The 27,283-nt window shown below is 44.3% G+C and overlaps 1 protein-coding gene across 3 annotated transcripts in view; it reads left to right on the forward strand.

Annotated features, from left to right (window-relative positions):
* BCR (BCR activator of RhoGEF and GTPase) overlaps positions 1-27,283 on the forward strand; it is a 98,994-nt gene continuing 71,711 nt past the window's right edge. Inside the window, exon 1 of one of the 3 annotated variants that reach the window (XM_032706114.1) lies at positions 1-2,126. In XM_032706114.1, the coding sequence (XP_032562005.1) occupies positions 617-2,126 (1,510 nt within the window). In that variant the 5' untranslated portion in view covers positions 1-616. Of the gene's footprint in view, positions 2,127-14,868; positions 14,893-27,283 lie in introns of those variants that run through there. The other 2 variants (XM_032706113.1, XM_032706115.1) reach the window with 2 other exon arrangements.

The raw sequence follows: 27,283 nt of genomic DNA on the forward strand, positions 1-27,283 counted from the left end.
GCGCCCGGGCACGGCCGGGTAGCGCCGGAGCTCGGCCCGGACCCGCCGCCGCAGCGCCGCTCCGAGCCCGGCGTGTGCGCCCGGAGCACAGCACAATAGCCGGGAGGAGGAGACAGGGAAAGGGGCAGGGGGAAAGGAGGAGAGAGAAAGAGAAAGCACAACACGGGGGCTGGCGAGGCAGGACGGAGCGGAGGAGGACGGAGCGTGGCTGCGCCGAGGACCGTGCCCAGGACGGCGGCGGCAGGAGGCGGGTGGGGGGCGATATTTACCTTCCCGCCCCCGCCCCGAGCCTGCTCCTTTGTCCACCCACTTTGAAGTGCTCGGGGATCGCCGGGGTGGAAGCATTGTTGTTCGCCAGCAAGCGATCAGTCATGCCGGGGAGAGAGTAGCGAGGGGACGCGGGGCTGGGGCCGGCAAAGGCTGAAGGAGAGAGGATTGCGAGGGAGGATCGCCGCTCGCCTCCCAGTGCCCCTGCATGGACCGTGAAAGAGACGCGCTGAGTTGACCCCGCCGGAGCTGTTTCTGCTTCTACATGTGAGATCCGGTTGGTTTTTTTCTGTCCACCTCTCTCTCTCCAGCCTCCTTCTCGTATTCTCCAGTTACTCCCGTATGCAAAATGGTGGACCCTGTGGGGTTTGTGGAGGCTTGGAAAGCACAGTTTGCAGACTCTGAGCCTCCTAAAATGGAGCTGAAATCTGTGGGAGATATTGAACAGGAGCTGGAGATGTGCAAAGCATCTATCCGGAGACTGGAGATGGAGGTGAACAAGGAGAGGTTCCGCATGATTTACCTGCAGACTCTTCTGGCAAAGGAGAAAAAAAGCTATGATAGACAGAGATGGGGTTTTAAACGTGTTTCTCAGTTGCCTGAAGGGGGTGCAGAGCAGCAGATCCAGGACCTGCATCATCACCAGTCTGCTGACCAAGAGGAATATGAAAAAAGCAAGTCACACCACGGGGAGGAAAAGTTCAAACCCAGGATCCCCTCTCTGCGGAAGCTGTCTACCCAGAGTGATGGGTCAGACCTGTCCCCTTTGGACAGCCCCCATCACGGAGAAGGAGAGCAGGACAGGTCCAAGTACTATGGGGAGGAGAAACTGAAGAGAGTTGTGGAAGATATGGAGAATCGCTGTGATACAGATGGCTCTCCTTCAAAACACAGATCGGCTTCCACTCGTAGGCTGGTGGGATCTGCTGAGAAGGAGGGATCATTTGAACCTAAGGAGAGAGGGAACAGCACCAGTGTGGCAGCCCTGAGGTCCAATTTTGAGAGAATGAAAAAGGTTAACTCGCATTCTTCTGGAGATAACAAGGATGTTGTTGAAAAGCCCTTTTATGTGAACATGGAGTATCATCATGAGAAGGGTCTAGTAAAGGTCAACGACAAAGATGTTTCTGATAAAATAAGCTCCCTTGGCAGCCAAGCCATGCAAATGGAACGCAAAAAGTCTTTGCACTCCCTCCCTTCTAACATGGTACCCAGCTTCAGCGAGTTCCAGAGGCCTGCGTACAGGGGAAGGTCCTCGGAGAGCAGCTTTGGCTACGATGGAGAATATGAGGATGCTGAACTGAACCCCAAGTTTCTCAAAGATAACCTGATTAATGCCAATGGCAGCAACCGCTCACCTTGGCAGCCCATGGACTTCCAGCCGTATCAAAGTATCTACGTTGGTGGAATGATGGGGGAAGGAGAAGGAAAAGGACCTATTCTGCGAAATCAGGGCACGACTGACCAGGAAAAGCATCTCACGTGGCCCAGGAGATCTTATTCCCCCAGGAGTTTTGAAGACATTGGAGGAGGATATACCCCTGACTGTAGCTCTAATGAGAACCTTACTTCCAGTGAGGAAGACTTCTCCTCAGGACAGTCCAGCCATGTCTCCCCCAGCCCCACCACTTACCGCATGTACCGGGATAAAAGCCGTTCTCCCTCCCAGAACTCTCAGCAGTCCTTTGACAGCAGCAGTCCCCCAACCCCCCAGTCTCAAAAACGGCACAGGCAGCAGCAGGTCATTGTGTCTGAGGCTACTATTGTGGGTGTACGAAAAACAGGACAGATCTGGCCAAGTGATGGAGATTTGCCCTCTGGGAGATGTCACCAGGACAGCTGTTTCCATGGGGATACAGGTGCGTATCAGCTTTTTGTTGAGTCTTTTAAATGTATAAAGCAGGGAATAGCATTGTGGAAAAGAATGGGATACCCTGGGTGAATTGCTGTGAGCAGGCAACTGTTTCATGTGAGAAATCTGTGTTTATTTTGTAGTTCTGCTGTTTCAGGAAGGTCCAACAGAAGTATATGTCAGGCTGCATCTTGGGAAGTCAGCCTGGATTCCCAGAAGGGTCAATTCAGGCCTCTCTGGAGAGAATCAGTGGAGTCCCATGTTAATGAGTTCTTAAAGTTTCAGTGTGAACACTGAGGTTAAAGGGGGCCAGAACTTTAGAAGGTATTCACCAGCTGTGGTAAATTCACCACCAGATCATTCCCTCCCTCATATTTGAGCACTAAGGAGTAGTTAAACTCTACCTCAGAGGTGGTAGTGTGCCAACATGCTACAACCCGAGGGTTTTGCTGGAGCTTTCCCGATAATGATGCTGCTCCCACAATCTTGTTTTTTCCTGTCTGTATTAATTGGAGTGCTCGTTTCTCGTTCTGTCTTGTGTCAGCCTTCAATTAGAGCTGATTGGAGGTGATGATTGTTCTTGAAGCTTTCTGCCATCACTGAATGAGGGAAGAACTTGGAATATTAGGAGGCCCTGAGGGAAAGATGTTAATTCAATTTCAACAGAATCACAATTTTTGTTTGGGGGAGAATGGGCAATGTTTGAACCCGTTCCTATGTAAGCCATTCAGGCATGCAGGTGTGTCTGTGGAATCACAGTGAATTTATAGTTGGTGGAAGAGGCATACAAGGAACTATGTTAATTCAGATAGATTTACTGAACGTATGTGGACATCTGAATCTATTTAGCAAGGCAAGGCACAAAATGTAAATAGCATCTTGTGCTAACACCAGTAGTCATTTATGCAGTAAATGAAAATCAAATCCAGGAATGAAAAAAAATAAGAATGTTTGTTTTGACAGACTTCTGTAATTCTAAATCTGTGAGTTCTCTTGTGGGTTTTCTTTGTCTCTTTGAATCTCTCATTTTAATAAGGTGTTAATATGTTATTTGTCAATGGGACCAAGTTCCTGAAGTAGTAGGTGAATTGAGAGGCCTGTCAAATGTTGTCACTTTTTCAGGTTGTGTAAGTTTGCTGTATTAGTTCTCAGAAAAGTAACTTTGCTGGAAGGAGATGCCTCCTTCTACTCTCCCTGCCAGTTGTTTTTGCCAGCAGTACTTTTGGGAGCAACAACAGAGGGAGAACTCTTCCCTGCCCCACCACCATCCTCATATCCCGTTGTGTTACTGGAAGGCTGGATGGTTGTGGTGGATGTTCAGTGTATGTGGAGGCTCTGCAGCCTGTCCTCACATCCTTCCTTACCAGACTGGATGTACATCCCTGTTTTCTCTCTGCATTCTTGCTGGTTTTGCTGCCCGTTTGTATCTGAGGGGTAGCACTTGCAGTGCAGGGGAGAGGCTGGGTCTTGTGCTCCTTTGAACTGAGCTGCAGCCATCTGTCTCTGCTCTTGTTTACTGATGCTCTTTAGATGACTGGGAAGCCTCCTGGCAGTTTCAGTTTTTGCAGAAGGAAACAAAGGGGCAAAAAATAACAAGGGTTGATAAAGCTCGAGGATAAATTCAGCTTTGAGAAAGGCAATAGATTATTTTAAATAATTTAGCTGGGATGAAGTGATAAAAAAAAAAAGAGCTGCTGAAAAGTCGAAACACTTACAATTCCTGGTTGTGCTGGAAAGCTTTGTGTCTTGTTCCTGAGGATGACCACACATAGCAGGCAAGGACAGAATGTAACTGATCCACCTTCTGCTTTCCTCAGCAAAGGGGGTGACATGGCAAGCTTAGCAGGAACTTTCACCAGATGGCTAATCACTGCTGTCTTGCACATTAGCGGGTGGCAACTTTTTACTTAACCAAAAAGGCTTGTGCCTTCGGGAGGAATTCTGTGTTTGTGATTAATTCCTACTGAGCATCGTTTTATACAAATTTTATTTCTTTCCTGATTAGGAAGAATTTTGATCTGAAACCAACTGGCAGAACCTCTCTTTCATAAAACAAACAAAAGGCATGAGAGACCCGTGTGTGATTGGCTGGCTGGCTCCCATTCCCAACTACCATGCTCTGATGAGGATTGTTCTCCATCACCATATGACACAGAAGCAGTTCACAGATCCAGACAGCTTTTCCCACACCTGTGGTTCAATCACTGGTTCTGCCAGGCTTCCCTGAAGTTTTGCTTGAACAGAGTTTGAATGACAGGTTCTGGCCAGCCTTAATGTTGATTAGCATCAAGTGGGGTTTGTTCAACAGTGTTTGACTTCTCTGTGCATTCAGATTTCTGTGTGCTTCCTGGCTTTGCCTTTGATGGCTCTTCCCATAATAATGCTGAATGTGCAGGTGCAATGTGACATTTCTGTCTGGATCTGCCACCCCAGTGCACCTTCAGCTTGGCCAGCAGACATGTGCTGTTCTATCCAAATTATTTCACGAGTTCACAGACCAGGGATGTTTTCCTTTTGTATTACAAAAAAAGGACCTAACTCTCAAGTGAATGAGGTCCAAGCCAAAATTTGAATCTGGGTTCTCGGAGGTGGGTTATCAAAAACTTTACATCAGACCAAGGTAGTAGGCTTTCAGTTTTTTTCAAGGAGCAGAATCAGAGCTTCAGGGTTGAGATTTGGTAATAGCTGTACTTTCTATTAAATGTGCTTAATAGAGCCTGGGCAGAGATATTTATATTAGGATTAATTATGTATCACTAATTTCCTGTAGTGGGAATAGAAAAAAAATCACATCTTAACTTTGCATTAATCTTGAATATCTTTACTATGATTGTGAAGGAAGAACAAAATTTTTAAAATTCAGCCTACTGTTAAACAGTAGTTGCAGACAGACAGAAGAAGAGCCTGTTTTGCATTTGTGCTTATAATCAAGGGGAAGTCTGCACAGTGCTGTTATGGAGAGTTGGGGCCTCACAATGGCCTTGGCTGGGTCAGTTTTTAACTAGCGGCAGTTTGCTAATGAAGGAGCACACTGGAGTTGTTGCTTGGCTTTGTAGCTTGCTTCATACAATCAATGCATGCTGTCTCAGCTCTGTGTGTGAAATGATTTTATCTCATAACAACATGGAAACTATCTGGACTCCACATAAATAATATTTACCTGCCCAGCTGCTTACCTCAAGGTGCCCCCGTAGTGACTTCTGTTCATGTGAGGAGACTTGATGGTGCTCTGAGTGTCCTGCCAGGCTCTTTCTCTAGACAGCCACCAACAACCACAGTGCTCAGTGCAAGGTCAGTTTGGGATATGTGTCATTTAATTCCATTGGGAGTGAAGTTTTACTTATTTTAGCTGCTACTAAGCGTGGGAGTGCTGAATGTCCCTTTCAGGAGAGTATGGAACATTCTTTATATTTTTAGTGAGTTTGATGTAGACAGAGAAAAGAGTGGTGAAATTTATGCGTGTGAACTGCAAAACTCAAAATTCCTGTTAGCTGAGCAGAATGCCATTTTAAAGCTTCTACTTACCTAGAGCTGTAGGTTCTTCAGTTTTTGTGTGCCTTAAATGCCTGACCAGATAGGCAAGCATCTACATTTCCTGCTGTTAAGCTAAACCTTGACACTATTTATTTGCAAAGCCCCAAGAAAGCATGCAGTGTTTCATCATGGAAGGGCCTTGTTCTGTACCAGTTTCTGCAAGGGTCTGTTCCTGAGTTATTTGAATCTTCTGAGGTCTTGGACAAGTTCCTTCATTCTGCACTTCTTCAACTCACTACTGTATTCTGTGGATTTTAGTTTGAAGATGTCATTTGAAAAGTTCTTTGCAGTGTTTTAGTGGTTCAAAGACTCCTGAGGCAACATGCCAGTCCTGTTTAGAAGCACAACTTTCCTTTGAGCAGCTGAGGCAGACTTCAGTCCACTCTATAGTGATTCTTCCTTCTGAGGGGCTGAAATGTGGGAACTTCCATAATGTGCAGATTGTTAATTTTAGATTCTGCTGGCGACAGATCCTGCTTTCCATCTGTGACTTGCATTGGATCAATAATGAGGTTGAGATATTCTCTGAAACTTGTTTAGTTCATTTCACTCTTATTTGCTGTACAAGTTTTAATCCTTTGCTGTGATGATCAGTGGATTTCCTAGGAGCACTGATGCCAAGATGCTGTTTAAATGCAACCCCCCACCCTGCCTTGCTTTTCAGTGATTTAGTGGCTTTTGAGATTTTTGAGATTATCAAGATGCCTGTGCTACCACTCCCTGCTTAGTCAGGGGGAGTGAAGAGCTCCCTCTCTTTCTCTGACAGATTTCTCTTTCCCTCCAGCTGAGTTTAATGGAACCTGTGGAGCTTCTGCTTTATGTCCCCAGTGATTATAGTGGACTCTGAAGTCCTGTTGGTCTTGTTCCTTCTTCCACAACAGTTGCTAATGTTGTGGCCTACCATAGGTAATGGCATGCAAATAGATTTTATTTTAACTTTTCTTAAGTTTACCCCAGATCATGGAGGTTTTCCTACCCCAGTGTTCAGGTTCTCCTGCAATCACAAAGCACCTGCCTATGAAATGAGAGTGTAAACCAGCCCAGATAGCTGTTGTCTGGTACTGGGAAGCCCTGGGGAGTGCTGGTGTCACCTCACGTGTCTGTGTGAAGCTCATTGTCGTGATCCGTGACACAGAGGTTGAAGTGAGACTGACTTTGCTATGGAGTGAGCAGACAGAGAGCTATGAATTCTGCAAGTAAATGCTCAGGTGGAAAGCTGCTTATCCCTGCCTAAGTACCAACAGTCCCCCAGTGGTCTCTCTGGCAGCAGAGCTGAGCTCACTGTGCAGCTGCCATTGCTGTGGGAGGGCCTGGGCCCATTGCAGGCAGCCAGTGACCTGTGGCTGGGCAGGTGAAAAACATTATTAGTGCAAGCCTAAAGTTAGGGAGTGTTGCAGGAGCTCAAGTTAGGACCAAGCTGCAGCAGAGCCCCGAGGATACCTCCAGTGTGATGAGCACAGACTAGAATGCTGTGCTGGCTGCCCAAACCATTGGAGGTGGGTGATTTCAGCGTGGTGATTTCCCAGAGCCAGGGGCCAGAGCCCTAAAGCTTAGCAGTGAGCACCACACAAGATGATGACAAAGAAAGCGAGGAGCTTGCTAATTTGTGGAACTAATTGCTCTACCATCTTTCCTAAGTGCTTCTATTTGTCTAATATCTCTGGTTTGGATATTTGGATAAAATGCTAAGTACTATGTTCAGTCACTTCTTCATTGACAGCTTGCTTTTCACTGACACCACAAAGTTTCACTGAGGCCTGAGCAAAAGTAGTAAAAAGAGTTGAGTGGAATGGCAAGTAGATATTTTGAATAACAGATTTGGGACAGAGGAAAAACAAGGTTTCATTAGAAAATTTGCTAAACCTTCAAGTGCGGAAATGCTTATTTGAATACTGGGCAGCACACTACAGCTAATGATACCGGCTCTTAGAAGAAGTGTTGGGGGTGGGGAGTGTGATTTGTAATCCAAATTTGGCATTGCAGGCGGTCTGAAAGATGGGCCAGCAAAGGAGACAGAAGCCTATGGAGGTTTGGGTCCCAGTAATAGCCTGGAAATGGTTCTTCTTCCAGTTCTAGCATGTTGAGCAGTTTGCTGTCTAATGCCCTCCCTCTCTCCCCAACCTCTTGGGGTAAACAGTTATCATGCAGAGGCAAGGGGGACCTGTATTTCAGCTTCAAGGAATTTTGGAGGTCAATCCATAAAGGGTAATGAGGTGAGACTTGGCAAGCTGTTTGAGAATTGCTCCGTTTCAATTACCACAGGGAAGCATATTGCTGTTCGTGGAAATCAGTGTTGATTGGAGGCACAGCTTATCTGGAGCTTGCTTTCCCCAGAGAAACCAAGACCAGCACTTTGGGGTTTTTTGGCTGTCTCCTCTTTGATTTGTTCTGCCCAGTCAGATAAGCTTGCAAAGAATAATAAGGGCCTGATCCTGTTCTTTCCCTGGTGAAATGTCATTGACTTTAGTAATCTTTTGCTGGCACATGTAGGAAAATAAATGATGTTCTGGTGCAGGGTCAGTGGCAGATATATAGAGGGGTAGACTGCAAGGGACAAGAGAAATGCTGGCGTGGATCAGCTTGGGTGAAGTGCATGTGGATGAAGTACTTCCAAAACAACAATTTGAGTGTCTTGTGTTACAAAGCAGGTTTTGGCCAGCTCACTGATGACAAAGTGGATTGCTTTCCTGATCATATCTTTAAATTACATGTGATGTGAAAGTAACCATAAACTATAAGTAAAAACGTTGGTCTGTCTTACTGCCGAGACAGTTTTACAAATGTATAACTTCTCTAAACTTTTTTCAAATTGTACTATATGTGTTTTAAACAGTAAAATTGTCCTGTGTAGGACAACGTGGTGTATTTGTGTCACAAAATCTGCTTGCAGTTTGCAGATCTTCCTGTTACTAAAACAACAAAGCGTGTCTCCCTTTTGTCTGCTTCCCAACTGCCAAAATGGGATCTCTTAGACCCTTTCTTAACCAGGTTATGGCTGATGCAGTAATGAGATTATTGCAAATGTAATTGGAATCTCTGCTTTAGAGAAAGCTCTGCCCAAACGTGGCAGCTGGAGCCGAGTGAGTTGCTCCTGGCTACATGAACACACCAGGAGTATGTCTGTGAGAATCCACAATGATTGTGCCCCGTAGGAAGAGGGAGTTAGTAAAGTTCAGTGTGTTGGTTTACACAACTGAACTGTGCCTGTTGGTATTACAGGCCCTTTGCATAGTTGTTACCTTCTGTTATTTTGTTATTTACAGTCATTTCACCAATCTGTGTTACTTCTGGATGGTTTTTTATTAATTTTATAACTTCATTTTGTGGAGGATAAGGATTCTTTTCTAGTAGAATAAATCCACCACAATTTTCCTTCTTTTAAAAATAACTTATTAAAAAAAAACCCCAAACACCCCATCCTCTTTTGGAGATTCTGCACAGGTTCTGAGGTATCCCAAACCCCCAAATTAATTGCAGATTGGTCTGTGATCACAGCACAGCAGCAACTGTAGCAGGCTGCTGTGGCTCACACAGTATTATCTGAAATCTAAGCAGTCAGCTTTCACAGGAGTTACTCAATAGTGAGCAGCTCGTGTGTTTGGACTCCTGGATGTGTGGGGAAGTGACTGGGCAGCCTTGGCTCACTACGTGTGTTTCCTTCTTCTTCAGAACTTTAGAGTATCCTCCGCTCAACACTGAAATGCAGCTACTTCTCTGATGGGGTATGTGCCAGCTATTATGTTATCAGCAATTACACACTCCCTTGGCTGCAAAGCTGGGGAAGGAGTGCCCATTTTGAACCCTCAGTATGGGTGAGGCTGGAGCAGACTCTGGGTGTTAGGACAGCTTTAAAAGAACCCAACACACAAAAAGCCACAAAAAAACCAACAAAACCCTCAGTTGCCTACAGTCACATCCGTGTGTTCTTTTAAAATGGGCCAGCAGCTTCCTAGAATAATCTGTTCTCAAGAAAAATACCTCATTCCCTGGAGCATCAGGCTTCAAATGTGTCTGAGCTGCTAAAAAGTAAATGTGATTGGTCTGTTGTCACTAGGGAGGTGTCACACACAGACACAGCAGGGATTTGCTGCAGCTCCATCGCACGCTATGACTTTGCCCAGGAAGACAGTAAAGGCCTGGCTGGGCTCAGGGCTTCCCAAAAGAGATTAGATTATGGTGCTTAGGATGAGCCAAGGCACAGAAAGCATGTTTCTGTGGCTGTGAGCATCCAGCTGCCTCAGTTCACAGCTCACTGCCTCATCTCATTTCTGCTTCCTGCTAACCCAGATCTGCTCCGGAAATTTTTGCATGGTGGTCTGAAGTGACATTACCACACGAAGCCTCAGAAAATAATATGCTGAGGAAGTGAGTTGATCACTGTTGGAGGAGTTGTGTGTGTTTCCCCCTGTCTTTGCCCTTCACCTCTTCTGCAGACCCCTTTGTTTGAATCCTTTGAGGTTGAATGAGTGTGGGAGTTCCCTTCCCCTGGGTAGGACACTTTTGCTTTACATTCCCCTGAGGTGGTCATTGAACCTCTCAGTCTGACAGGAAAGAAATCACTGACATCACTCTAAGAAAACATAATAATGCCTCAATCTGACAACTGTCTTTGAGGAGATTGTGGCATTTGGATGAATATATTTGTCCTTGCCAGCTGTACTAATTACTTACTTGAATTTGTGGATTAGCCAGCGGAGAACATCCAGTTGTAAACTTCTATTGCAGTTCTTCCATCTAAGCCTAATTGTGGTGGATACCAAACCCAGTGCTTTGCTGGGACTAAAGGTGTCTTGTGTAGGTGATGGCATCCTGCACCACATCAGTGCCTGCAGTGAGGAGCAGCACATCTTACACTCTGGTTCTTGTATTGCTTTTCTTGTTTTCCTTTAATAGAAGGCTGATGAGTGAAATCTGAATTGCAACAGTTCAGTTTTTTCTGGCAAAAGGGCCAAGAGGTCCCCATGCTCTTTTCTGATGGTAGGGATCAAGAAATTCCATGTTTTCCCTTTGGTGTTTCAGGTGGAGTATTGAGCTACAGGCCTGACTGCCTTGAATTGATCTGTACTGAGTGACAGGGAGGAGACGCTGATTGCGATTTTGAGATTGTTTACATGGTCTGGTGCTCTTGCCATTCAGATGAGGGCTGGGTTCTGCTTCCTGTGAGAGCAGAAGCTCTCTCACGTCTTATGAATTTATATGAGGGTATCCTGAAGACCATTATTTTTCACTGCCCTGTATTCTTAAGAGATGTTTGAACACATAACCCAGAGAATGCAGACCTGTCACTGCAGCCATTTAGGCTTTAGGGAGGCACTTCCTCAGTTTGATTTGCAGAATTTCTTGAAGGTTCTCCTAAGCACAACTGAGCACTTCCACAAAATCATAAGCCTTTTCTTTTGCAGTTGTTGACAAACCACACTTCTTTGTATAGAAATATTTATATAGGGTTTATACATCACTTTGACCCTTCCTAATGCACATTGATCCATCACAGCACCTTCTGTATGCATGGAGTGAAATAACTTCATTAGTAACGTGATGGTCCAAGGAGGGGGTGTTAAGGTGGGGGATGTGTATCCCAGGAAGATGTAGGAGACAGAAAATCCTGTTGCAGCCTCCGTTTCAGAGTGAGGGGCACATCCTGGCAACTCATCTCAGCAGAGTTTTAGTAGATGGTTGAGAGTATCACGCTTTGTTTTGGGCACTGTCACCTTGAGAGCTCCGTGGCAATTGATTTTGTCTTTATGGTCCTGCTGGTGTTCAGTGTCTCTCACCACTGAAAAATTCTGAGTTGAACTGAAAAGGTCCACCAGGAGGTGAATGGTGAGATAATGCTGACCCCAGCAGAGGAGACAAGCTGGCACTGCTGAGGTTAATAAAGAACTAGCCCTCACCTGTGCTGTGGAGGACAGGCAGGTGTTGGTGCATCAAATTCAGCTTCCAAGGGAGCCCTTGAGTACAGCCGGTGGACTGGGGCACTGAAGGGACACCTCCAGTACAGTTCACCTGGTAAGATGCTAAGAATATGAATTCCTACTATGCAGTCACAGAGCTGAAGTCAACTTTCTATTACCAGAGTTTTTCTCTATTGCTAAAAGGGGCAGTGCTCTCATCAGGAAAAAATATTATCAGGAAAAGAGATGTATGTTTGGAATAACTAGCAAGGAAGAAACAAGAGAGTTTAGTGAATTATTTTTTTTTGCTTGGATTATTGTTTTTATTATATTTAGCAGTTGAACACACCAGTGGCTACTCTTGAGAGCTCTAAGAGTACCATGGGAAAGAGTTGATCCAGGTCTTGCCAATGCCAGGGGATTTCTAGTGACTGTTTTGCTGTGACTGAAGCTCCCCAGCAATAGTTTGTTTCTGTATAAGTACCTGAACCAGATTTTCTCAAGATGTCTTGATTTTGAAGTGTGGGCTTGATCTCTGACTTCAAAAGAGCTGATGGGGTTTTCACAGGCCTAGGTTATAAATCTTTTAAAACTGACCTGCATGCAGCTGATGCTGTTGGGTTTCAGCAATACTGCTGTGGCTGAGAGCTGGCTCTGAGCTATGCTGGGCAGGCAGTTCAAAAACAGAATTCTGGTTTAAAGTTTCTCCTGCCTCTTGGAGAACTGTGTTAGCTGTCCATATGCATCTGCCATGCCTCCTGGATGGGTGCTGTGGAAACACTAATGCAGTTTGGAAAGCATTTTTACCTTCTTTAATAATTCTTTTAGTGCTGCACTGCATGTGCCATCTTAAAGGGGGAAAATGGCAAGACAATGTGATCAAGTGGAGTTTACATCAAAATACTGAAATGTATGTTCTTTCCAGTTTGCTCAGCCCTCTGAGACAGGACTCTCTCAAAATGTATTTTGGTTAGGTAGGGGTTTTTTGGTGTGCATGGAGAGAAAAACAAGTCTGTTATGTTTTCAGAGTATCTGAGACAACAGCAGAAGGTGCCTTCCCTGAGCTGATGGTGTGTAACCAGCTGAAGTCCTGTCACATGAGGGATCTTTGTTCGAATGTGACTGACCTGTCGTGTGTGTTCAGCAAACGTGTCCTAGCCCTGACCTTGACTACCCCCAGTTTGTTCAGGCTTGAGCACTGACCTATACATAATTTGTTGTGGTCTCACCGTCTGTTCAAACTAAAATACATACTAATGTGATCCAAGCTCTGCTTTGTTTTGGGCTCGATACGTAAATGTAATATTTATACTGCAGATAAAGGGTTACACATCTTCCCACAGTTAGTGCCTGCCCTCTGTCCCAGTGCTTGTGTGAAATCTCAGTATTTCCACTTAAAGCAAGGAAGGAGAGTTGATTATCTGTTATGTAAATGTGTTCTGAATATATGTGTGCACAAGAAAAATCTGAAGAGGAAGTTTTTTTAAGTCAAGTCTTTTATTCTCTATATAGGTGTTTCAGACTGGTTTCAATGTATGCACTGATGCAAAGGTACAAGCAACCTTAGGAAGTTCTACCTAAACTTTGTTACAAACTTTTCCTTTTAAGCAGATCAACAACTGGTTAAGGAAACATTCTGATGCTAAAACTGGTTTTCCCATTAATAGACACTTGCCATGTAGGGCTGATGCACATTGCAAACAGTCCTGTTTAATAGTGCTTAATAGCTGGTTGCTTTGTGGTTGTGTTTTTTTCTTTGTAAGGAAACGAGTCATTTGCAAGTTTTTTTCCAAACATATGTGAAGAATGAAAAGTGAACTTTAAAAGAAAAACAGCCTTAGGTTTATAACAAGCTTTTATCTCAACATAGTGATTTGCATAAATAAATTTCCAAGTGTTTTAATGAGGAAGTATGCAGCTCAGTCTTTTGAGATGCTGAAGCTCAGGGTTTTAGCTGAATTTTGGTGAGCTCTAGTGTCCTGGAATTTAATTTGGTTTATTTTTCCTGGGTCATGCTTCTTTTAGTTAGTAAATGGATTAACTTCCTCCATAGGTATGTGCTTAGAAATTAGTTTATATCCATGTATAAGTTTTAAAAGAAAATACTGTAAAAAAGGAAAAACCAAAACACAATGGAAACCCTCAGTTGTTTTGCTGGAGGACTTGCCCTTACACTGGTTTCTACAATTCATATACTTGCTTCCACTATTTCTTTCTTTCTTCTTGTTTCTGGGTTCATATTAACTCATTGAGTTTCCCCTCTCAGTAATTCAGTTCAGAACCTGGGTTGCATTTGCCTGCCTGTGGCTTGATTGGTTCTGCTTCCGTGTTTCTGCTCTTTCCACTTTTTGCTGGGTTTTTTTTATTGTTTATTTGTTTAAAATTCGAAGCAAGCGCTGCCTGGGCTTACAACATGTATTTGTGTATGTCTCCCAGTATTTTCATATTATGCCCCTTGAGGCTAAGTCTTGATTTAAGTTGTCTCTGGTGATAAAGCCTCATGCTGTGGCATGCTGCCCTGTCAGTCCTGCCAGCAACTGTTCCTTTGTAGGGTCATGCTGAGAACTGGATCAGGGAATTTATCTGTGGCGTTTTTGGGGGTTTGTTTGGTTTTTTCCAAGCCAAAAATCACTCAAACAAAAATCACAAAACTCCCCCAACCAAAGCACAAACCCCCTCTAGGCATGGATCCCATCCATCCTCCTGCAAATGTTTGTGTTGGAGCAGCAGCCCATTGGGTGGTGTTTGAGGGGAGAGAGAATAGTGCCACAAAAGACAATGTTCCCTTAAACCCCCAGTCCACGGGGACTCTGAGGCTGTGAATTCAAATAACAATGGAATGTTAATGCTGAGAAGTCATGTTTAACTTTAGCAATCTCACTTATGATTATCCAGCTGCTTTGGGATCTCAGAAAGGGGCTTGGGGTGTCCTTTGAGCAGAGAACCTCGTCCCTTGGCAGATGCTTTGTTTCTGCTGTTGCAGGGTGGGGGATGGGAAAAGGCAGCCTAAGGCCTTGCAGATATTTGAAATTGTTTTGTAGAATTAATGTAAGTGGAACACCAGGACTGGAAATGGGAAAAAGATACATATTTACAGTCAGTATTTGCGAGACAGACCAGATGACATCCTAGTCTGTGTGACTGACTGCCCTTCCAGTTGCCTGTGTAAGTATTTTGTGCGTTTAATTACTACATCAGCAAATAAAAGGACCGTTTATGACCAGGAGAAAATGGAAAAGAAGATACAATTATTCCTTTTTACTAAAACTTAAAAGGGTGTCCAGCTTCTGCCAAAAGGTTGGTTAGGTCATAAATCATCTGGAAGGAGACCGGTGTGGATGTCAGGTGAGCACAGCTTTTAAAGGTGAGTGGATTGCCTTCAGTAACTTGCATTTGGTTTCTCAGAGTGTGTGTCTGAATGTTCTTGGGCTAAGATTTCATGTAATTTTTTATGATGTAATTACTGTAATGAGACATCTGCAGTATCACATCTCATAACTACAGAGTATGTCAGTATTTTCCTTTAATGAATGCTTTTGGAAAGGGGAGTTTTAGAGGTTGTTGCCAGGCCTTTTTAGACTTGTTTGCTTTGAAATATAAAATTTCATGTCCTGGCCTAATAGTGGAACTAAGATTTATGTCAGATAGGGTGTGATTTGCTTAAAAAGCTCAGTCTTGAACAAGGAGAGGGCAAGGGTCATCAGCAGAAAATACACATAGCTTACAGCACTGAAACGTCTTTCCAGTTTCTCTGCTCAGTTTTATTTAGGATGCTTGCTTGACTCCCAGATAAGACTTCTATTTTTACCTGTGACTGCTGGCTCTGCACTTAACCCTGCTGAATTCCTGCCTGTATAGCAGCCAGGTGCTACATTTCTGCCTTCCAGCTTCCTTTACTTTTGCTGTTCCTGTTCAGCCCACAAACATGGAAAAAACTACCCCACCCTGCTGACTCATTGAGTCCAGAGCACTCCCTATATTCCTGAAATAGGATTACTATCTGAGGCAGTTTGAGCAATTCAGCAGAGATGGGTCTGGTTCTCTTCTGCAGAACCTTTTAAAATAGCTGGTTTCTTCTCAGTCCCAGGAATCCTGGCTTTGTGCTCTACCCCAGCCCCAAGGTGATTTCCAGGCTCATATTCCTTTAAAGGGCTTTTGCAACACATACAACTGTTGTAGAAATCAACTAATATATAGAATAATCCTTTTAACAGGTTTATTCTGATACTCTGTTGGGTATTTAAGTGGATTTAACTGCATCGTTTAACACGTCCTTGAAGATGGCTCCAAATGGCCCCTGCTGCCGGCAGGCTCTGTCCTATCTCCCTGTGCATTCCCAGTGTGCCTGGGAGATGTCAGGCAGTGCCGGAGGCACTGGGGAGGGGTTGCTATTTGTAGGGGAAGACTAAGAGTAGCAAACCACTTAGGCTGTTTAACATTGTGCTGTCTACAACTCGGTCTGTCAGATAATACTGACAAAGTCTGGTTACCCTGCAAGGACTCAGAACCCTGTTACAAGGGTGAACTCGTGTTCTGACCCTGTTCTTCTCCAGCTTGCCCAGTGTGCAGTTGTCCAGTGGCTCACCCCTGGGACAGCTGTGCTACTGTATGTGTCCCTTTAGCTTGCTTTGCTTTGGGATCAAAGGACTGTGTGAAGGCAAATGTCAGTTATTAATTCTTGGTTTCAAAACTACCCAAAGTGACACACTTCTTCTCTCTGGTTGAAGTAAACAGCAGTCTGCCTCTGTCTGTCAGCAATGCTGAGCAGCCCTGGTGTAATGTCTTGGGTTTTGAGTTCTTGCAAACAAGTGCATCCTGCAAAGGGCCACGTTTGGCAGTGAAATAGTCAGCAAAATGCCTGGAAAAGAACATTACAACCTTGAGCACAGCCCTTTGGAATGTAGCAGGTTCCTGATAAGGCAAAAATTGGGCGGGTGAATGTTTTTCAGAGTAGCAGGCCTGGAGAAAGGAGGATTAGTGTTTAAGATGCTGGGAGTCCTGTCTTGAAAAAAATCTTGGGTTTTGTTTTAAGTATGTTGAAATAGAGTTTTAATGATATAAAAACCTGCATGAAACTTGTGAGTAGGGTCAGGTATTTACTTTTAAAAGGATAACTTGCAATTTTACATTACAATGTACTGTACTGGAGGTTGGTTTAAAAGATGCATAGAAGGATTCTATATCTGACTAGGGACTGGGGAGAAGAAAACTCAGTCTAAGATTTTCTGCAAAAAGAGGAACGATACACACTACTAAAACTGGGTTTTTCTTTCAAAATATTCTCTTGTCCTATTGTAACGATATGGGCTGGTCTGCTCCTGAGATCTGCAGGTGTTTCAGAAGTGTGTCAATAATAATGGGTCAAGCTGTCAATAATACTCTGTCTATCCAGGGAAACTGAGGCTCTGAGAATCACAAATGAAGTGTCCAAGATCATCTGCAGATGAACTTTTGTTTTTAGTTCTAGAACTTAACCTCTAAGGCAGTCTCTATGCATACATCTCATCCCTGAAGTGAGGTGGTAACATCGATGCTAAATAAGCTTTATCCTGGCTCATCTCTGCCTGGGGTGGTTAGATAAGTATGGTTTAACCTTTCTTTTTTACTGTTTCTGGTAGAGCCCTGCAGTGGATAAAGCCTAAAGGGAGAAGTTAGTTAAGTCTACTGGCTTTTTGTTGGCTTATGCTGCAGTTCTTGAATGATAAAGAACCATGCTGGTGACCACAGCTTCTGTTATATAACCAACCAAACAGCTATTTTTTAATTACCAATGCATGTAAATGGACTGAAGCTATAAAGTAGTTTGTGTCTCATTACCAGACTCCTTACTAGGAAGCTCTTCTGTCTTTGTTTTCCTCTCCAAACATTTATACATCTCTTGGCACAGCAGAATCCAGGGCTTTGACTTTTGTTCACTTACTTCAGTGCTAGTGACACTTCTTTTGCCCATAACTGTTGTTAATTGAATGACACTTTGCAATACAGAAATTCTGTGGCAGAAGAATATTTCAGGAAAGCCCAGTCTCTGAGCTCGTTTAAAAATCAATGCAGCCTTTAGCTGGCAACAATTAAGGAGACAGGAATTGAAAAAATTCCATTTTTCCTGTGCTACAGGATTGACTGCCCGACTAACCGGCTTTTCTTATTTACACTTCTCCAAAGGCAGAGATGGGGTTTTTTGGAGGGTGGGTTGATGTTTGGTTTAGTGGTTTTTGTTTGGTTGGTTGGTTGTTGTTTGTGTTTTAATTGCTTGGAAAGGTGGGTTTACAGTAAAGGTCATTTGTGTTTCAGGTGGACTTACTAACCAGTAAGTTCCTGCCAGAGCAGTACTTAGAACAGAACCTAAATTTTAAAGCCTTCCAGATAGTCTCATTAACATCCTCAAGATCAGTGAGAGAAGCTGGTGTACTTACTCAGCAAAGAATGCAACTGTCTTGTGACTGTGGTATATTAGTGAAGCCTCGAAACTTTCAATATCTTCCTTGCAGCAGCTTTGCCCCCTTTGTCTAGATTGTCTATTTATACTCTTTGTACCCATTATTATTATTTCCAAAGGTCCTTTACTGGGTGCTCTGCTTGCTGTACCTCTTATGGAGAACTTTAAAATCTGAAGCTGCTAATGCTCTGCCTCAGCAGCTCCTTAAACCAGTCTTTGTGGTGAGTCTGTTTACAGCAGTATCCAGAAATAAGGTGGCACCGTTCAAAGGAAAAAGAAATCCCCAGCCCTCAGGGAATGTATGGTTTGAGTGGATTAGTACCTGCACAGCTCTTGACTCCCTGGGGAACAGCCCTGCAGTTCAGCCCTCTGTGTGTGCACCACCTGTTACCAGCACAGGCTCTTCAGCAGAGGAGTGCACTCTGCTGCACAGGCAGTGTGTGAAACACTTCCACAGGGGCAGTTTGTTAGGGAGGGCTACACTCCTCTTTTAAGCTGGTGTTGGTAGGATATCTGCCCTTCCTAATGCACTGGGAGGGAGAACTTGATTTCTGCGTTGGGAAATTGCTTTATCTTCAGGGTTATTGTCCCTTGTGCCCAACTGTGCAGCCTGAGCTGTCAGATATTGAGCTTAGGATCTCCTGATGCTTCGCTATGATTTTAGTGGCTTTTTCCTTAACCACTGAAATATGTTCATTTTTGCAGACCCATAAAGTGAAGATTACTTCTACCTGGGAACAGAAACGTATCTCCTTCAGAAGTGGCTGTAGCCATCTCAGATGCTGACTGCCCTCTTTGTTGATGAGTTTTGATTGTGGTGTTTTTCCCCATCTCAGTGCCCCTTTCTCATTCTGGTCTCCCTGGTCTGTATGTGCTGTGCATGATTCAGTTTCCTCTTTGGTGTGGATTCCTCTGTCCTGAGCCTAATTAAACCCTAATTGCTTTCTGATACCTGTGTAAGGATCCTTTCTGTGTATGATTTGCTGCTGCACAAACCCACACTCGCTCATTAGGCCAGCTTAGCCATACCCTCAGCTGGCTTAAAACCAAATTTGATTCAGTCTTTGTGTTCCTATTTCAACATTTTGCTTTTTAGTCTTTTTCCTCCATCCCCTGACCATCATCTGCTGCTAGTGCAGTGCACTGTCCTCTTTGGGGCAGCCCTGCAGGGTGACTGGGAGGGAGGAGGGTGGGAAGGGTGCAATTAAAGCAGCAGCCTTGGGGAATTACAGAGTCATGTGAATAGGAGCATGTGAACTGTTGGAGGGGGCTAATGGACTTGGCAGAGATGCTTCTCACTCCTGCTAAAATGGTTGCTCTTTATTCTTCATGGATAGCATGTGTGTTTGAGTCTCAGGTGATGGATGGGAGCCAGGCCATAGTAAAGAATGTATGAACAAAGAGCAAATAGCTTTGAGATACCTGAAAAGGTGTTAAAACAGTAAAACTTGCCTTTATCTCCTCAAAGCCATTTGTTCTGTTGCCCTTAACCTTTGATATCTCATGTGTTTTTTGTCCTCAGGGGTCACCATACAAGTTGCAGAAGAGCTGTACTGAGTAGCAGTAGAGTTGTAGGAACTACACTGCACCTGAGTTACTCAGTGAGTACAACCTTCATCAGGAAGGTTTGTGAGACTGCTCTCAGGGCGTGTCTAAGCAAAGGCTTAAGGAAGGGGCAGTAGTTCTGTGGGTTGCATCCTTCTAAATTGTTGCTAGGCCTTTTTTTGTTTGTTTTGATTTGGTTTTTTCTGACTACATTTCCCTGAATATTGGGCCCCCAGTACTGAGGTGGTAGGGAGACAATGTCTGCGAATCAACAGCATAACAAGAAAGAGTATCTGGGTTATATTGCTCTGCTTTCATCTCTAAAAACTGCTGGGGCACCATTTCTGGCTCTAAGATACAGACAGGGGTTTTCCAGAATAAGTTGTTTGTGATCCAAGATGGACCAGCCAGAGGGGTGGTGAGGAGCTGCCACAAACTGGGATGAGTAGGTTGCTTTTCTGATCCCTCCTGAAATGTCTAATCTGTCAGAGCTGTCAGAACCTGGGTATATGGTGGAGGATGAGCCATATTTACATAACATCTTGGAGGGTGTGCGAGAGGTTGAGCTTGAGGAAGGGAAGAGGTGACATTTAATCCCTTGCTTGCTGAACCCTAAAGGTTTGCTTTGTGTTGGTCTGCTCCCCTGTGCTTCCCTCCTGTTTTAATGGCTGTGATGAATGACAAATGGAGGCAGAGCAGTGAAAACAGGAAACATAATCCCTTAAAAATAAGTGGTGGGAAAGGGAGGAAAGAAACTGTAACTAAAGGAACCCCTGCTTTCATGAGGCAGCTCCACAGAGCAGCTGCTGGCTCGTCAACAAGAAGGAGCTGCTGTTCTCTGAGTTTAGCAGAGGGTTGTCTTGAACTCTTGGAAGGGTGAGGAGGACCTAAAAGTAGGGGAGCTGTGGTCTGCCCTGTGTTGTTTTTGTTATTGGTTTTGGTTTTGTTTCTGTTTTAAAAGAGGGTTTAGAACCACTTATCTTGACTACAGGGTGAGGTTTGGATGGGATGTCATTTACAGTCACACATTGTTACAGGCTGCAGAGGCCCTCAGTTCTCTTTGATTCTGTGTTGCCATGCAGTCACTGGCAGCAGAAGGGGTGGAGGAGAGCTGACTGCAGTATCTTCCATTTAGAGCAGTGGGAGGCTGCTCAACAGGAGCTGGTTTGCCTCAGATTAGTTTTCTCACTTGGCTGCCTCTGGACCCTGCTTATTGTTCCTACTGTGTAAAAGGGGTGGGAGCATCACGGTTATATTGCACACCAGCAGTCACTGTTTGGGGGAGGTGGACAGAAGGAGTTACAATGGACATAGTAAAAACCTCCCTCCCTGTGGAACATCACACAGCTGGTTGGCAAGGCTGAAGGCTCAAGGTTTCCACAAAATGATGCTAGATAGAGGGACATCCTACCAGTTCAGGTGCTTCATCTTATCATTCTTTTTCATGCCTTAGCTTTGAGTGTTCGATGGAGTGTCTGCAGTGGGAAGTTCTTGAGGCTGAAGAAGCAGGAAGGGGAATCTCTGGATCACTCTTACACACTGTGTGAATAGCAGGTGCTTAGCTGAGTGGCTGTTGGAGCAGTGAAGCTACTTACCTAAACTGGTAAACAAGGTTCTTTTACAGCAGGGTCCAGCCCAGCCTTCCCCAGCTCCTGGTCATCTTACCTGGGACAGTTAAAAGCAATTTGCCTTCTGATTGCACTCAGTCCTGTTGCACTGTAATACAAGAAAGCCTGAAGGGAATGGGATCCCCTTAGTACAGCATGGGACAGTGGAAGAAAGTGGGACTGTTGAGGGGGAATGTGCTTTACCTCTTTGCACTTTCTGTCCTCCTTTTGTGGAAGATGAAGATGATGATTTTCTCTGTAAATTGGTTTGAATGTCACTTTTGCAAAGGGAGACCAAATCCAAGCCAGAACTGCCTGTGGCTGTGTCTGAAGTGCACCCCATGGCAGCTCTGCAATAACCAGAGGGAGAAAGTAAGTTCTGTGGATCAGTTCTCGGAGCCTTTTGTTCCCAAGTGGAGCCGGTGTTAATGGAAGGAGCTGTTTCATGCCTGTGTGCAGGAACTGCTGGGTGAAGGCTGGTGGCCACAGTTGTGTGGAATGTGGCAGCAACTTGGATGCTGCAGAGTCTGGGTTCGATAAAGGGTTGCAAGAAGAGTAGGTAAAAAAATCAGATGACTTGCCCGATTATTCCCTGTTTTCTTAGGACTTTGTTAGTGGGGTGTGGGTCTACAGCAGTGCTAATTTAACTGTAATTTAGTCAGTGCTAGAAAAATTTACCTGTGCATAGTTTTTGAGAGTTTCAGCCTATTTCAGCAACTCCTTGTACTTTTGTAAACGTTGAAAGAATTGGAGAAATACTGTTTGGGTGGCTCTTGCACGCTGGCTACTGTGCAGCTCTGCTTCCACTCTTGATTCCTCAGAGTGCTGCTGCTTATTCATTTGCCTCATCTAACCCCTTTAATCCAAGAGTTTAGTGCTCAAACTCATGCTGCCTGGCCTGCCTCTTAAATTTGCAAGGGTACATGCAGAAAACAGCTGGTAGACCAGCTGTGACAGCATTAAAAACCAGAAGGTGCTGTCAGAGTTGAGCTGATGTTCATTACCTGAGTGGGGCTGGAGAGTGGAGCTCCTGTCTTGGCTTGAAATTTGCCAGCTGGGCCTGAGAGGAGTGTGATATATATCTACATTTGAGTTTCTCTGCTTACTTGAGTTTTAGAGGAACAGTGATTGTGTAGCTGGAGGAACACTGAGAACCAGGGGAAGGCACAGAAAAATTTTAAAAAGGGAACACACGTTTTTTGTGTTACCACTGAATGTGGTAAGTGTTATCCAGGCATGTTCCATTGGTTCTCCCATTGTCCTTCCTATGGCTACTCTGCTGGTTTTGTTTACTTTTTGTCTTGTGCTTTAAGGACTGAACTTGGAGGACTTGGCTCCAGGGAAAGCTGTAGTTTTTCCTGCTGCTCAGATTCACTCTCTGAGGACACCACCCTCGCACTCGCTGCTTTGGATCCCAGCTGGGGTTTGCTGAGAGCTTCCACCTGCTCAGCTGCTGCTCCCCTTCCCTGGCTTTTTCACTTGCCACTTGCTCTGACCCACCTGTTGCCCGTGGTATGGGAGCTGTCACACACCCCACTGTGGCATCTGGTGCTGGCTGTGGGGCAGGACTGAGGCCCCCTGGCCACATGCCAGCACTCAGTGGCACTTTGGGTCTGCTCTAGTCATTTGTCACCTGGATCTTGCTGAAGCCTGGCTGATGGAAGCTGTGGGGTGCTGTGGCTGATTAAGAGGCTTTATCAGACAGGCTTTTCTCCTCTCCTTATCCCAGAAAGGCTGCAGGCAGGTAAGGTTGTACTGTGCTTCACATTTTCTTTTTAAACTCTCAACCTTAGGTGAACTTGAAATTTCCCCAACATTAAACCTTAGCCCTCAGAATAAATAGGTGCAACCTGAAAGGAAGGAGAGGATGTCAATCCGTGGGCATCTGTGTGCTTGATCTGTTGCCCCTGTATGTTCTTGAGTCCTTTTTAGCCGTGTTGCTGATGCTCCCCCTGGGTGTGCTGGGGAGAACGCCCTGCTCCCAGCCCCCCCTCCCTGCAGCTGCCGAGGGGGAGAGGCACAAAAGCTGTTCTGTGTGCTGCCTTCGTGGAACAGCTGATGGCTCAGCAGTGCTTTAGGAACTTATGCTCTGCTACAGGTGCTGGGAAGGGGAGGCAGTTGGGGGCAGGGGGTGAACACTCTGCTGCTGTTTCCTTGGGGACTGGTGGGAATTTCTGAGGTTTTGTCTGCTGCAGTGAGGAGTGACAGAAAGGGATCCTCCACGTACATGCTCTGAAGGATCTTCAGCCCTTTCCTGCCCAATGTAGCAAGATGAGATTTCCTCTGCCAGCCACACAGATTTGTTTGTTAAAGAACTGTGGATTGATTTTAGAGCACAAGTGTCTTTGTCAAGATTACTGTGCATGTCTGGAACAAAAGTTATTTCTCTTTTAGGGGGAGGAATTTGGAGTCTGGTTTGCATTTTTGTCTCAGTGGTACTCTCTCACTTGTAAATATTCACCACCTTCAAAGAGATTAATGAGAGTAGTTCTGAGCCTTTCATAAGAAACGTACCCTAGGAATACACGTGTCTGTTCAGCTCTGATTAACACCCATTTGGATCAGTTTGGAATCTAATTTGTAAATTAAAGTGTACAGGCAGACTTTGTCCTTCCATATTTTAGGTAGGGAAGGTGGAGAGTGATGAGAAGTTGAGAGGAGTATGGAAGACAATACTATTTTTGATTGTGATAGGGATGCAAAGAAGTCCTTTGGGTAAAGGCTGAGATAAAGGAATATTCATCTTTGATAACATTGTGTTTAGGTACTGCCAGGTGTGTGCCATCTCCAGGTACAAAGGAGTGAGCTAAGGATAGTGTAAAGTGTGACAGAGAATTTACTACTTGTGTTTTAAAAAGAAAAGTCTCAGCTTATTGCACAAATATGGTTGGATTTATAAAGCTTGAGAAAATTACTGCTTAGATAGACAATCATTGAAAGCTCTGAAGATGAAACAAAACCGAAGTTTTCTTTTCCTGTGGGTGTTTTTTTTTTCCTTTTCTGATAAGCTTCACGCAACATCTGCCAAGAAATTAGCGATCGACTGGAACAGAATGTTGTCTGGCTCTCCTGAGGTGCAGTCAATTCTGTAACTTTTGCACAGCTGAAGGCAATGACAGTGAAGATGACACTTAGTATCTGTTACCACAGTTTCTGGTTTTAACTTAGTCTTGCTTCAATCTCCCTGGCAAAACACGAGGTGGTTCTTGCATTGGCTTGTTTCTTTCTTTCAGTTCAGTGGTAACCACACCCAGAGTTCAAGTCCCAGCACACTTTACATTCCTGATTCTTTAAGTGCTGAAATACTGGTCAGAAAGTGCCAATAAATTTGTTTTGGGGAATATGTTTTTATTGCATGAGTTTGAAGCATCTGTACTAGAACCTTGCAAATCTAAATGTTTCACGTACACTCATGAAATCCTGATAAAGAAGGTTCTTCAAGGCTCTGCCTGACACATTTGAAGCATTCTCTGGGTGAAAATTGGTGATTTAGAAAAGCCTTGTAGTACCAGCTCCAAAATCCTGTTTAAAGTCTCATGTTGATTAGTGCATGTGAACATAACAGAAATCCTTCTTGCTCGAAAGAAGTTGGTCTGCAGAGTATGACACAGTATATTGAAGTCTGATTCCAGAATGTTTTAAAGCTAAATTGTTGCAACTGAATCAGGATGTTCCCTTGTGATGATGCTTCACTGGGGCTACCCTGTTCTTGGGAGGCAGTGTCCTCTTTTAGCTGCAAAACTGCACTTCCAAATGAAATTTCATGGAAAATATGTATCTTTTTGTTTACTTTTCTGTAGCATTTCTTTGCCAATCCAATCTTAATCAAGGTCAGACTTTATATTGAAGCTGAAAACTGGTATGAGACAGGGGTGATTTAATAAATTAATTGTTACTGAGGCTTTCCAAAGTAACAATTTATCTCTGAGCAGGAGGCCAGACTCCTTGTGCTGGTACAGCAGAGTGATGTTCCCACAGTGCTGTCCGACTGGACTGGCAAGATGTGTCCTCCTGTGCCAGGAGATGCTGCTTCCTGCCTTTTGGTGTCCACTCCTCTCTGGGAATGCAGTTCTGCTGTGGGCAGAACTGATGATACAGAAATACCTACATAATTCCTTAATTCCACGTGTCAGAGAAGCAGCATATAAAGCCTGTAATGTTGCCTCTTTTTCCTATAGTGATTTGTAATCTGTGACTGTGTGTGGACCTGTCAGCTGGCAGGTTCTTCATTGGAACTGGCATCTCTTCTTTCTGGTGTGTGTTGCCTCTGGGGTAATTGTTTTCAGAACCATCTCTTTGCCACTCTTGTGCTCCATAGTTGTCTATTTAAACAGACTCACGGCTTGTTCATTGTGCCTTCCTTTGATGCCCTTGCTGTCACTGTAAGGTGATATAGAGGGAAAGAGGTTTTTATCACTGCAGTAATCCTCAGACAGCTGGTTCTGCTAGTGGGGAAAAACTACTTCATACTCTCCAGGAGGCTAATTCTTCAGAATTTGTTGAATAACTGTGTTATGACTGCAGCCGTAATAAGCCATAATTGCAGATAAATGCCTCTGCAAGTTGGTGGCTGACACCATTTTTGTGCATGCATAATGTCCTTATCTGTGTTCTTCTGGGTAGCTCTTACAGTCTGGCCTCGTTTGCTCCACTGTAGCAACGTTGAGAGGCTCCTTCCCTGGGAGATCTGGTGCTGTAGTGTTCTGACAGCAAGACAGACACGCTCCTTCACGTGTGCCATGAAAGGTGCAGCGCTGAGGTTACGGTTTGCTGTGCACACGGTGTCAAATGTTCGAAATGTCCAATGCTGTGTGTTAGAGATTTTTGTGGGGTTTTTTTGGTATTGCAATGTGCAGAATATTTTGTGGTTCAGCAGTGAGGCCTTTTCTTCTCACATCTGTGCAGTGCATAAAGTGGGAGTTTCAGAAGATACACAATCTCATTCACTGACATGCCAGGGTTTCGGCACCCGGTATCGTCTGTATAACGTAGATTTGTTTGTTTAGGCATCATAAGAGCTCTAACCCTGTAAGTCTTTGCCACTACATAACTTTTTCCTACTTTCTAAGTGTGTAAGAGTGGTGTGGAATGGTTTGGTCACCGGGAGCATCACATCTCTGCCACAACTCCCTGTGGAAATGTCACAAAGGTTAAAGTTACCCTTCCTCAGGGCAGAGGCTGGTGCATGGCTTCTCTTCCAGAGTCACTGTAAGGAGGCAAGGGCGCCTGCAGAGCTTTGTGCAGGCCCTGATTTCTCTAAATATTTAATTGCAAGGTGTAGGTTACCCACTGATGTGTGTGTGGTGTGGTCTTCCTTATGTGTGTGTGTGTGCTGCACAGTGTGCTGCTTGTACAGCTCCTGAGCACACTGTGGAACTTGGCAAATCCAAACCCCTTTTCAATGACTTGCCCCAGGGTTACTCCTTTTCCTCACCAAAGGGTACTTTCCTGTTTATTTTAATTATGAGTGTTTCTTCTTTCTATTTTAAATAAAATGCTGTATCTTTTTTTTTTTCCTAAATTGACAGGCAGTTTTGTAGCACACTGCTGGGGGGCATTGATTAAACAAAATATTTGGGTTTGCTTATCTAAGTGCCTTATTTTTACAGAAACATTGTAAAGAATTGCAGTAGTTCAAATGATCTACAGATCCCAGCTGTGCCTGTTTGTACATACTGAGAGCATCTTGCTTTGTGTGCTTGTGTTTCTGGAGGAGTGGTTTTGTTGTTTTAATTTGGATTATTTTGCAAATTTCTTTCTTGTCTCTTTTAAGTAGCACATGCTCCAAAGCACTGGAGTATTTGACTTTTTAGTGTTTCTTCTAACAATATGTTATGAAATATAGTCCCACTGGCTTCAGTAAAAAGAACCTTTCCAAATGAATTATAAGAATATTTTTTGGTAACAATGTCTTTCATATTTCTTTTCCTGACCCACAGATATCCTGAACTTTTCTTTGGGGGAAAAAAACAGTCTCTGAGGGAGAGACCAGACCTGTAAATTTTTAAGCCCACAGTAAATATTTCAGTGCATTGTGTGCAGGGATCACCTCGGGAGTTCAGTTAAGAAACGTTTCTGAAATGTAAACTATCTGTTGAAGATCAGGGCTGACAGGCATCCACATAGGATTTGATTTAGCAGAAGAAAC

This window comes from Chiroxiphia lanceolata, chromosome 18, assembly GCF_009829145.1.
Source record: "Chiroxiphia lanceolata isolate bChiLan1 chromosome 18, bChiLan1.pri, whole genome shotgun sequence".
NCBI classification, from domain to species: domain Eukaryota; kingdom Metazoa; phylum Chordata; class Aves; order Passeriformes; family Pipridae; genus Chiroxiphia; species Chiroxiphia lanceolata.